This window comes from Verticillium alfalfae, genomic scaffold, assembly GCF_000150825.1.
Source record: "Verticillium alfalfae VaMs.102 supercont1.3 genomic scaffold, whole genome shotgun sequence".
Taxonomy (NCBI): Eukaryota; Fungi; Ascomycota; class Sordariomycetes; order Glomerellales; family Plectosphaerellaceae; genus Verticillium; species Verticillium alfalfae.
The window spans coordinates 1,149,143-1,160,369 of record NW_003315036.1 but is presented as its reverse complement, the minus strand read 5'-3'; the positions used below and the strand labels follow the sequence as shown (position 1 = coordinate 1,160,369).

Here is an 11,227-nt window from a genome sequence, read left to right as displayed (position 1 = left end):
GTGCATTCACCATGATTGCCAACTACATCATGACCGTCTTTCACGGCATGATCCTTTGGTCGCTCATCTACTTCCTCAGTATGCTCCTCCCCATATCGTTTAAGTATACTATTACGAAGATATCGAGAAACTCCTATAATATATTATTAATTATATTTTAGAAAGTTATAGGGGTATTAGTTAATCCGAAAAGTATAATTAAGTATTTATAATATCCCTTTCGTATTTAGAAAGCTATTTTCTATTCTTCCCTATCCTTTATACGTACTAAGTTATAGGCTCCCTTAAAGTTAAGTACTATAAATTAATTAGCTCTTATTAGCGTATCCCTAAGTTCTAATATTAAAAGTAATAGGTAGTAATTCTTAATAGTAATATCGTTTAATTATTAATAATCGACGTATAACCTTTCTTTACCGTTTTTCTTTAATATAAATAGGATTAAATATTTTACTAAAGAGGTCGATAATCGGATATAACCTTTCTTAAAGTTCTCTTTAAAGTATTCGTTAAGCGTATCTATCTATTATAGATTTAATCCGTAGATTTTATTAAATTATAGGCTTTCTCTTTCTTTAATAAGGATCTCGTAATCGTAATATATATACTTTAGTAATACTATATCGACTTCTTCCCTAAAGATTTTCTCGTACCTTTAATATTCCTAGGGTATATTCTATAGTCTATTTCGTTATTCTTCTATAAGCTCTTCTAGGGTTATCTCCTCTAAATTATCCTTATTCGTAAGGGCTAGTTAGAGGTCGCTTAAGAGACCATTTCTAGGTCGTTCCTTAGGGGCTAATGTATTTTACTAGACGTAGCTAGCTATCTAATTAATCTAAGGGTTCTATTCTCTAAACTATAGGATACTTAGGATAATTTATTTTCCTTTTATATTAATAATATTAAAGGTTATATAGTTAGGTTAGCGAGAGATAAATACCTAAAGGGGCGTAGTCTCTATATTTACGATCCCTCCTCTATACGAGACTATTTATCCTTCTACTATATTAAGCTAATAGGGTTCCTCTTTATATCTCTAGTTAATATAGTTCTTATTAATATACTTAAAGCTTATATAATTACTTTAAGCTCCGCTATCTAATAGCGCGCTTACTTATTTCCCTTTTACGTTTATCTTTATATAGAGGTAGTTCGTACTATAGGTTCGTTTAGTAGAGTAGATTACTCTTACTTCCTTCGTCGGTTATTATCCCTATGCGACCGACGTTTACCTTTTCCCGAAAAGTAATAGCATTATAACTAGCTATATCGCATCTAAGCTACTTAGGCGAGGGTTCGACGTCTTTATAATATACTCGGAAGATTAGTTTCTTAATATACTTTATACGATAAAGTCTCTAGTCTCTAGCCTTAATTATATAGTAGGCTAAGTATACGGCGTTATTATAATCTTCCTATTATATATTTATAGGATAGTACTTATTATAATAGGTAGGGTTTAGTCTAAATATAAGTCGTCTATAGCTTCGCTTATCTATATATAGGATCTATTTACGGTCTAGCCTCTAAAATTCTACTTTTATACGAGGTTCGTATTAATAATTATAAGGTATAAAACGGTATACGTTCTTCTCCCGGAAGTAATATTTATAATCGTTATATATATACTTAAGCTAGAATAGTATAAAGTACTCTATATAAATATAATAGAGTATAGGATAATCTCTTATTATTAGTTTTACGGTTTCCTTAATACTCTCTATCTTATAGTATTTCTATAATTAGGTTCTATAGTAGACTAGTTCGTCCTAAAGTATAAAGGGGTCGTAAAATTCGCTAAAGTTATTAATAGCGTATTCCTATATAAGGACGTAGAGCTAAAGTTATCTTATAAGGGGTTCCTCCTCTTAGCTTACTTATATATATACGTCCTATTCTTAGTCGCTTATAAGTCCGATATAGGGTATAGACTAGGTTCCGGATAGGCTTATTCGTAAGCCCTTTCCTTATCCGTATCTATTCCTTAGGTTTCTAGTATTACTTATTAGGCCTATTTCTAGATTCGTTTTTCTTTTCTAATAGTAATTATTATAATTAAAGTCCTTTTTCCTATAAATACTTAGGGGAATTATCTATTCTATTCTTTACTATCTTTATAAGTAAGGTAGTTATCTTAATAGTAGAAGGTCTAGTTAGTATTAATATAGTCCTAGTATTAAGTATAATTAAGCTATTATTTATTAATAGGCTTCTATAATTTCTTTAGCTATTAGTACTTATAGGCTATATATCTATTCCTTCTATAATTATAATATTTAATATCTTTAGTAGATAGGGCTTTATTATAGCGAATATTATCTAATTCTATAAATCCTAAATAGGTAGTCTATCTTTAAGCTATACTAATATAGGGTTTCTCGTATTAATACTTATATTCCTAGTTAAAGTAGTAATAAGGGACCTAAGGGTTCTAGAGTCCTATAGTAGGCTTACGCCCTTTTTCGATATATCGTTTATATTATTAATCGTCGATTTTAATAGTTATAGTAATATATTCCGTTAAAGTATCCGGTCTATCTTCCCTAATAAGGTCGTCTTTAACGATATCCTTAAATCCTTTATAGAAGCGGGCTATAAGGGTAGACTCGGTTTAGTCGAGTCTAGTAGCTAAGAGTCGAAATTCCGTAGCGTATTTAGTAATAGGCCTGGTTTATCTAAGTAAGAGGATTTTTCGTTTATTCTAACGTTCTTCGTTTACGTCTCCGAAAGCGCTTTTAATAGCTTCCTCGAAGGTATTTATTCTAGCATAGATATCTTAGGTAGCCTACTTTATATCCTCTTTCTTAATATAAATAATATAGTCTCTAATAAAGGGTTCGAATTAATATAGTACGTCCCCTTTTAAGTAAGAGGATACGTTAGCGACCTTCTCCCCTTAATATTTAAGATTACCTTTATTAGCTTTATAGTACTATCGTACCTAGGTAATATAGGACTAAAGTGCTCGAGGGTTCCCGTTAAAGGGCTAGGGGGGGAGAGCCTTTATACTCGTTCCTCTACCCTAAAGCTATTATACCGAGGTCCTAAGTTACTTATTCTCGGCCTTAAGCTCCTAGATTATAATAACTTAGTTATTAGTACTATTACTAATATTATTAATAGATATTATTCCTATAGTAAGTATTACTTAGTATTATAAGGTAAATTTACTAAATAAGAGTAATTAAAATATTACGACCTAGTAGCTTCTAAAGAGGAATACTATTAAAAGGGGTTAGGGTTACTATTTAGTAGAAGCTTAGGTTATAACTCTAAGACGATATAATATCGTAAAGCGTTACGTACTCGTTATAATAAATATAAAGTAAGACTTAGATTAATTACTATCGTAGGAAAGAGTATATCTATAAGTATAAGAATATCTATCCTTTTATACCTATTTCCCTATCCTAAGTTAATCGGGTTAGCGAGCCTATATTAGATAGCTTACTTATTAATTATTAGTAATCTATAATATTAGGATTATAGTATATTAGCTAGTAAGCTAGTTACTAACTTACTATTATATTACTAGTAAGCTATCATATGACCTGCCGGGTAGGTCCGTTCCTATCTTATCTCGTTTCCTTAACCGCGGGGTCGGTGATTCGCAGCTAGCGCGATTCCTTGGTTGTTATAACGGGATTAATTAATAGTTAAAGGTCTATGAGGATACCTTCGTGATAACTAGCGATATCCATTTTACTAGCTGCTATGGAATTCATTGGTGAATGATACTCTACCTGGTAAGTGGTTTGCATTAAAAATGAGACCTACCGAGTCCCTCTCCCGATAACGATTCTCATTACCTAGCTATCCGGCCTTGCACTACTGCAACGACTTCAGAACTTCATTCCAGGCAAAAGACCGTCCTTTGAGATAGGGCACGGTATACTGACCTGTTTATCAATAGCTCCTATAATTATAGATCTAGTAGTTGACTCGTAGCAGTGTTGTGCAGTCATTTTGGGTAGAGCTGCTGGGGTAAAGGATTCAGTACGTCTAATCTTTCTTGAAGCCCGCGTGCCTGCCCTGCGCCTAAGGAGAGGAAGGAGAGAGGGGGGGGGGTGGGGGGTTGAAATTGTAAGCCTACACTTGGCCGGGTTATGGTGTGTAACGATAGGTATGGAAGGGGTCTTTCACAGTCTTGCCCTCAAAACACCTTGCTTCTCTCATCAACCACTCTACAATTTTCACCCCCTCGATTTGTGTCTACCCCATTCATGTATCTTCTGCGTCAAGTCAAGACTACGGCGACTGTGGCGAAAGTAGGCTTCAGTGGAGGTCAGCCATGCAATCTGCCTTAGGGGCTCAAGAGGGTCTGGAACAGTTGCTCTTGCAACTAAGACTGACTTGGCCAGCGGCGACTTGCTCATTTCTTGATGTCTTCATTGTATCACTGGACCTTGAAGTATCACGCAGATGCCGGCAAGCTATCCTGGATCACAAGAGATATCAACCCCAAATCAGGAAAGCCGGAATTGCCTCTATTGACACAAGACACGTCCTCAACCAAGCAGTCGGAGGCCTACCACGCAAGCGACAGATCAGAACCCATCAGTAATCAACTCTGAATGCATCCAGGGACTTTGAGGAATGCGATGTGACTGACTTTCAGGAGTGTGAGTTTGCTGAGACAGTACGCATCGCTGCTGAGCAGGTGTTTCAGGTCATCACAAACGTGGTGCGTATTGAATAGCACGATAGCACGGGGAGAAGATGGCCGACGCTCGCAATGTCCGCAAGGTCATTGTTGTTGGCCATTCAACTGATGGCGACTTGGCTATCCTCAAAAAGATCGGGTTCAACATGTACAAGGAAAAGACTGTCGCCGCCATCCTAGACACGCACACTCTCAGCAGAGAAGTCCTCGCACGCGAACGTGAAACGGGCGGGTATTCCCTCGCAGGGCTCCTGACGGCGCTTGGCTGTCCCTACGGGCCGCATGAGCTTCACAATGCTGGCAACGACGCGACATACACGTTGCGCGCCACGTTGATGCTAGCAGCAGTGTGGGGAGATAGGCAGGGGAGCTTGCGGGGGGCGACGACTTATCAGGAGCGCCTACGGTCCTTCGCATTCGCAGAAGCCAACAGTCTAAATAGTTGGATACCTGTCAGAGGTTCTCCCTGGGCTTACGCGGACGGGATCCAGGTTGACGAAGGGGAAGAATTGGGGGGGCGTTTCTCAGCATCAAGTCAACGAACGGGTTTAAGATCACATAACCCTGGCACGGACAGCTTGAATTTGCATCTGCAATTTTCACTGCGCCTGCCATATGATGCTAGCTTGGTTCGCGTTCAAGTATGCTGAAAGACTGCTGACTTGAAGATGCAGGTGGATGTGCTCGCCAGCGTGCAATTTCCCGCCGAGTTCATTCATGTCTCCCGGAACCTAGTTCAAAAACCCAAAGATTTCTCAAACTCTTTAGATGCGGCTCCAATAGGCTGGATCAGAGTGTAAGAGGCTCTTGAATTGAATTCCTGAACACCGTTCACAAGGTAGAGCGGCGTCATCTCTCCATCATCGCTGAAGAACAGCTTGGGTCTTTCTCGGCGGTAGTAGTCTGTCTTCGTTCCGTCTGTAAACTCCACTGTCGTGTTGTACGCCAGCGTGATGTTGTTATATGTCCACGGACCCTCCCACTCTCTGGCATAGGCATGGGCCCCAACGTGAGGGCCTTTTGCCTCAGGGATATCGATCATGTGGTGCTGAAGGATGTGCCAATGACCCCGTTTATCGCGCCACAAGAACGGGTCTTCGCTGCGGAGACTGGGGTGAACTTCAATGTTGCCGGGTTCTACCTTGAGCTCGTACGGTCCATTCCACCTGTCAGAATGGTAGATGTTGTTCTTTTCAGCGGCCAAGAGAATTTCCGATGTTGGATTTTCCGGCGTCCAGAGAGGCCAACCAGCAGGGTTCGTGACATTCACGACTAAAGGGTAGGACTCGCCCCAAGTACGCAAGTCAGGCGAACTAGAAACGGAAATCGTGTTGTTCCTCTTAGTCGACTTGCAGGTGTCGGGAACCTCCCAAGGAAATCCGATGAAGAACATGAGGTACATTTCGTCGGCGGGGCTCCATATCGTCGTTGGGTTGTGATGAAAGGTGCTGAACAGTTCCTGTGCAAAGTGATATGGACCTCGAGGACCAGTTCGAGACTCAGCTCTGATCACCGTGCTGAAAGGCCGCCATCCAGAGAGGCCGCAGCCGTAGGGAAATTGGGCGATGACCAGGTGGAAGAGCTTCTTATCCTCTCGATCCTGGATAATGTGGCCGCCCCAAGAGGAGTTTCCGCCTCCGTCGCGATAGTAATAGTCCATGGTGATGTTGGTGTAGTTATAACCTGTGTACCTTTCGACAGGCTGGAGATCCAACTCGCTACAGTCAACACCTCGCCAGCCTGGATCACAGACGCAGCCCATATTGCAGGAACAAACACCGTTCAGGCTACAATCGTCGTCAGACCGACATGATTTCTTGCCGAGACAAAGCACTGCCAGGCAGAGGATGAGAAAAGTCAGCGAACGTTTCATGTTGGCGACTATGGATGGGGAATTCGGCTCGAGCCGAGTCATGGACAGTTCGGCCCAGCTAGACGGAAATCAGTGTTTTTAAACTTCTGGATCCCGAGCACGTAACTAGTTACACTCTCCCACCTTGGTCGCTCGGAAGATCTGTCTCGTTCATAGATGAACCGAGCTGAGTAGTATTGGGGGTATCATGCCCCAATACGGCGAATTTGCTCGCCAATCGCCACGAATCAGCCTATTAACCGCTGGATTACCCCACGAAAAGGATCATTTCCTGGAGCAGTTTGCAGAGACCCCGCAGTCGGATTGAGAAGCATGCAGGTCGATCTCAAGAACAGCCGACGGAAGTCTGCGAAGCCTGTAGTGGTGTGTTAAGTATCCGTCGGATGCGAAGGTATCATGCCAATCGTAAGACAGTTTGGCTAACTCTGGCTCAGGCTATACAGTTAGTACGAAGCTTTTAGAGTCTCATAAACGAAGTGCTTGCGGTGCAATAAGACGTAACTTCGCAGATCAGGATAATTACAGCGAGGTGAATCTTAGTGAGCAACGGAAAGCAGTGACTAGAAGATGTTGCTGAGCCATAGGGTCTGGCTATTCTTCAGCAGAAAGAGTCAATGAAATCCCCGAAATATTAATTCTGACTACAACCGACGCAATTCCTGTCAACTTACTGCTCCCATCGTTGCCATTGTACTGTGTCCTTCGGTAAAACGTCAAACACGTAAGTGACTGTTGTGGCCGGCTCTAAAAGGGCTTAGGGACAGCCCTCATACAGTCGTAAGCGCCTTACGACAGCTACCCAATTGAGAAAAAAAGATACGGCGTTGATTCAACTGGGCCGCATTCATAGAGTTACAGATCCCAGACCTACACAACTTCAACGGGTCTAACCCGTGACAGTGACTATTCCATCATTTATTCCCAGTCATTACAACGGCTGTGTGTGTCGATTTCTTGTCAAAGATTAGGGTTCAGGTGCTTGCCATAGAAGACAGGGACTGAATTTTGACTGAGTCAAGCAATTAATCTGATTGATGCGGCCTGCTGCAAGTTTGAGTGCAGACCAACTACTGAATACTAAAACAAGAACAACCATAACTCAGTAAGCTGTGATGACAATATTCCGGACCTGACGTACCCCAAGATGCCAGACATTCATACGGGCTCAGAGTGTGAATTGTTGGTTCTCCATTCACCAGTTCAGATCGGTATCACCAGCAAAGGGCGTTCTCTAGCCATTCACCCAAGCTACCAAGATTTCGCTAGGATGTATAAAATAGTATCTTGGATTTCAGGTTTCTGAAGATTAATACCAAACAATAAAGAAACTACTCTCAAGTTCAACACCAAAACCACAAGAAAATACTCTCAAGAACCAAAAATCACAGCAACGACAAACTCCAACCCTTTCAAGCAGACCTAAACATATCAAAAGACACCCTCAAAATGCGTCAGACCAAGTACGGAGACGCTGACCTCAAGCACTGGCAGTGCAAGAACAATATCGAGAGCCGCGACCAGGATCCTGTCAGTTGCGATCGATGGAATCCTATCCGCAACTCTGTTTGTGACAACGATGCTTGCATGTGTCCTCGCAAAGCAGGCTCTCTCGCCATGGGCAACGATGAGTCGGCCGGACGGCAGGGTGTTATTGGAAAATACACCTCCAGGGACGCCATTGAATATCATGAGATCCGTCGTTGAGTGCTGGCTCTGAAAAATGGATGACCGTGCAAGAGCGAAAGGGAAGATTTGGCCCTTTGCTCCGACAACAGTGGTATCAATGGAGAAGAACTATGCATATCCATTGCCCAAGGAAGTCACTACAGAAAGTATATCAGCAACGCGAAACGAATGAAACTGAGGATTCACACCATCTATACTCGGGACTGTTCGTAGTGCAATGTCGTAAGTGGATTCATTCTCGTGATCACAACCGCTGTATTTCAAACTTCATTTTCCAAGGTCACAAGTAACGCCCAGTCACTCCGAGGAAATCCAGGTTCTACTAACTAGCAGAACTTAAAGCCCCCTCAACTTATATTGCTTGCAAGTGGGAATTGGGTATTAACATTTGCGGTGACTATGGCAACACAGATCTGCCAGTCGCCTTTACATTGGTTGTTGGTGGGGCACGCTTCATGCAGTCGGCTTACACCAATCCAGGGCGCCCATGTCTCACCCGCTACTCTGGCTGTTTCCTTGCAAATGAAATCACTGCCTGTCTTTTCTGACGTGAGATTGCCGTTGTGCCGCTTTCCTGCATTGGTCAGCGTCGCAGAGCTTTATTTGGTGAACTGCATGCGTCATGGACTCATGGGGGCTTTTCCAGGGCTTAAGTCCGCGTCCATGGATCTGTGTAGCCCCACATTCCCAGTCGAGCTTCATGTTAAAGACTGAGCTTCCCCAGGTTCAGCTTGCTCATTCAAGCTTGTTGCGATCATCTCAGCGTCTGGTCTTTCCCCCACCATGTCTGCACTTGCGAAAACCATCGTCGCTACGGGCGTCTCTTCTGGACTCGTGAGTCGTGCCCTGCGCAGGACCACAATGGAGGTCCCCAAGCAAGGCAGGGAATGCTAGAATCCTGGACGCGAACTAACAGACACCTACTCAGGGGTTCGAAGCTATCAAACAGCTTCTCCAGCAAACCCAGCCCTACCGCGTTATCCTAGGCGCGCGGAACGCTGAGGTTGCCCAGAAGGCATTTGGGGGCCTCAAATTCGACGAGTCCAAGCACAATGTCACGGTCCTGCCTCTGGAGCTCGCAGACCTCAGGGGTGTGAAAACCTTTGCTCAACAGACACTCGAGACGTTGGGCCAGCAGAAGGTCGACTACGTGCTGCTCAATGCCGCCATCTCCAACAGCGCCGAGGAGCCTGGCCCCCATGGATCCAAGTGGTGCGAGTCTTACATCGTCAATCATCTTTGTACGTATACGTTCCCTGCACCTCAAGGTGAAAGACGAACTGCTGACCAGCGAAAGCACAACACTACCTCCTGCACCAATTACGTGAAAAGCTGGTCGCTTCCCAATCACGTGTCGTCTTCGTCTCCTCGGGTGCAGTGCGAAATGTTCCTGAAATCAGTAGGCTCTCTGCCGGAATTGCCCTTTTGTGCAAACATCTGCTAATGCTCCACGGCCAGGTGCGCTCGACAAGGACCTGCTCGGCGGATCGGGAGCCAATTCGTTCACAGTCTACTGCCAGAGCAAGCTTGTGAACCTTCTGGCAGCGCAATGGTGGCGGCGACAACTCACCGGACAATGCACCGTCGTGGCTGTTTCGCCAGGTCTCATCCCAGGGACGGGCCTGGGGCGGGGCGGAGGAATGATCCCCGCTGGTCTGCCTGATGCCAAGACCATTCCCGAAGGTGTGTGGCCGCTTGACCCCTCCAAGACCTGATCAGATCATCGTAACGAGGCACTGACATGGGCGAAAGGCGCCGAGAATATCCTGCGCGCGCTGGACCGCGACGACTTACCGGAAGACCCCGAACAGATTTTCCTGACTAGTTGGGGTGAATGGTGGCCAAAGGAGGTGTACGCACAGACACTCGACAAGAAGCTGCAGGACAAATGGTGCCTGGGAAAAGAGCAGATCGAGCAGGAAGAGGGAATTACGGCTTGATTCGATACCGAAAGGAGGAACAATGCATCTATAAGAGATCGGCATAACGATAATTCAGGAACGGGTGATACGCAATGTATCTGACAAAAGGGGCGTTTTCAGCTCCTGCACGGGCCTTCAGCCGCAGGCAACAATTCCCCTCCTCGCGATGTCGGCGGGTGTCACGACGCGCGCTGAACCACGTGCTCCTCCGCCTTGATCATGAAAAATCACCACTCAAGCTTCAACATCCTTGACTTGTAACGACCCGACCCACAGCTGCAGCCTGGAGGCTATTGGCGAAGAATCCTGAGAACGAGGGGTGTCGCCTCAGCATAAAAGGTCAACGTATACACTAGGAACTATCGTCTTGTTTCTCAACATCCAACACGATACACATGCGGGCTTACCTCCACAAGACACTCTCATACTTTCGGATCCCTTCCTTCCTCCCACGTACGTTCACCTCGTTTGACGGCATGGCTCCCTCGGATACTGTCAGTAAGCATGCGTTTGACAACTCTGGAAATGGTCCTATACGAGTTCCGGGTTTCAACAATGTCATGTTCGACGAAGAATGTCAGCCCGGCGAAACCGCATACTCCAACCCGGGGCAAAGCGGTCCCTTCAGCCATGGCATCAACGGCTGGTGTGCCCACATCCTGACAGTCCGCGAACGAGCCATGATGCGTCTCATGGACGCTATCACGGACAAGCTGAATTGGCAAGTCAAGATCTTTGACGACGACATCACCAGCAAGTGGTTCGCCGAGGCCAGCGCCATCGACGAGCTCATCAGCCAAAAGGCCTGGGACTGGTGTGTTGAAGAGCTCCGCGACAAGGCAGCCGCGTTTGAGGCCACTGGTGCGGTTCTGGTCTACGACACGGCCAGCCGATGCGTCAAGGGCGACGACGTCATCAGCCCCGAACTCACGGACGAGTTGAAAGCCGGGGTTGCGCCGCTGTTGAACGTCCCCGAGAAGCAAAAGGACTACCACCCTGGCTCAAACGACCAGGTTCTGAACATCGTCCACCCTTCTCTCTTTGCGCTACGCTACGGCATCACTCGAGTCCTGAGCAAGG

At 44.8% G+C, this 11,227-nt stretch overlaps 3 protein-coding genes across 3 annotated transcripts in view; 2 read left to right on the top strand and 1 right to left on the bottom strand.

Moving 5' to 3' along the window:
- Window positions 1-5,402: 5,402 nt before the first annotated feature.
- VDBG_02872 (conserved hypothetical protein) lies at window positions 5,403-6,539 on the bottom strand (the record flags this gene model as incomplete). The annotated part of the gene is made up of 1 exon (XM_003006687.1): window positions 5,403-6,539. One exon carries the CDS (start codon window positions 6,537-6,539, stop codon window positions 5,403-5,405), a length of 1,137 nt encoding a protein of 378 aa, XP_003006733.1.
- A 2,469-nt stretch (window positions 6,540-9,008) lies between these two features.
- VDBG_02871 (conserved hypothetical protein) lies at window positions 9,009-10,165 on the top strand (the record flags this gene model as incomplete). Its single annotated transcript, XM_003006686.1, has 5 exons — window positions 9,009-9,059; window positions 9,154-9,466; window positions 9,523-9,624; window positions 9,684-9,908; window positions 9,945-10,165. 5 exons carry the CDS (start codon window positions 9,009-9,011, stop codon window positions 10,163-10,165), a joined length of 912 nt encoding a protein of 303 aa, XP_003006732.1.
- A 458-nt stretch (window positions 10,166-10,623) lies between these two features.
- VDBG_02870 (conserved hypothetical protein) overlaps window positions 10,624-11,227 on the top strand; it is a gene marked incomplete at both ends in the record, with an annotated part of 2,115 nt that continues 1,511 nt past the window's right edge. Inside the window, one exon of the mRNA XM_003006685.1 lies at window positions 10,624-11,160. Within this exon, the coding sequence (XP_003006731.1) occupies window positions 10,624-11,160 (537 nt within the window). The remainder of the gene's footprint in view (window positions 11,161-11,227) is intronic.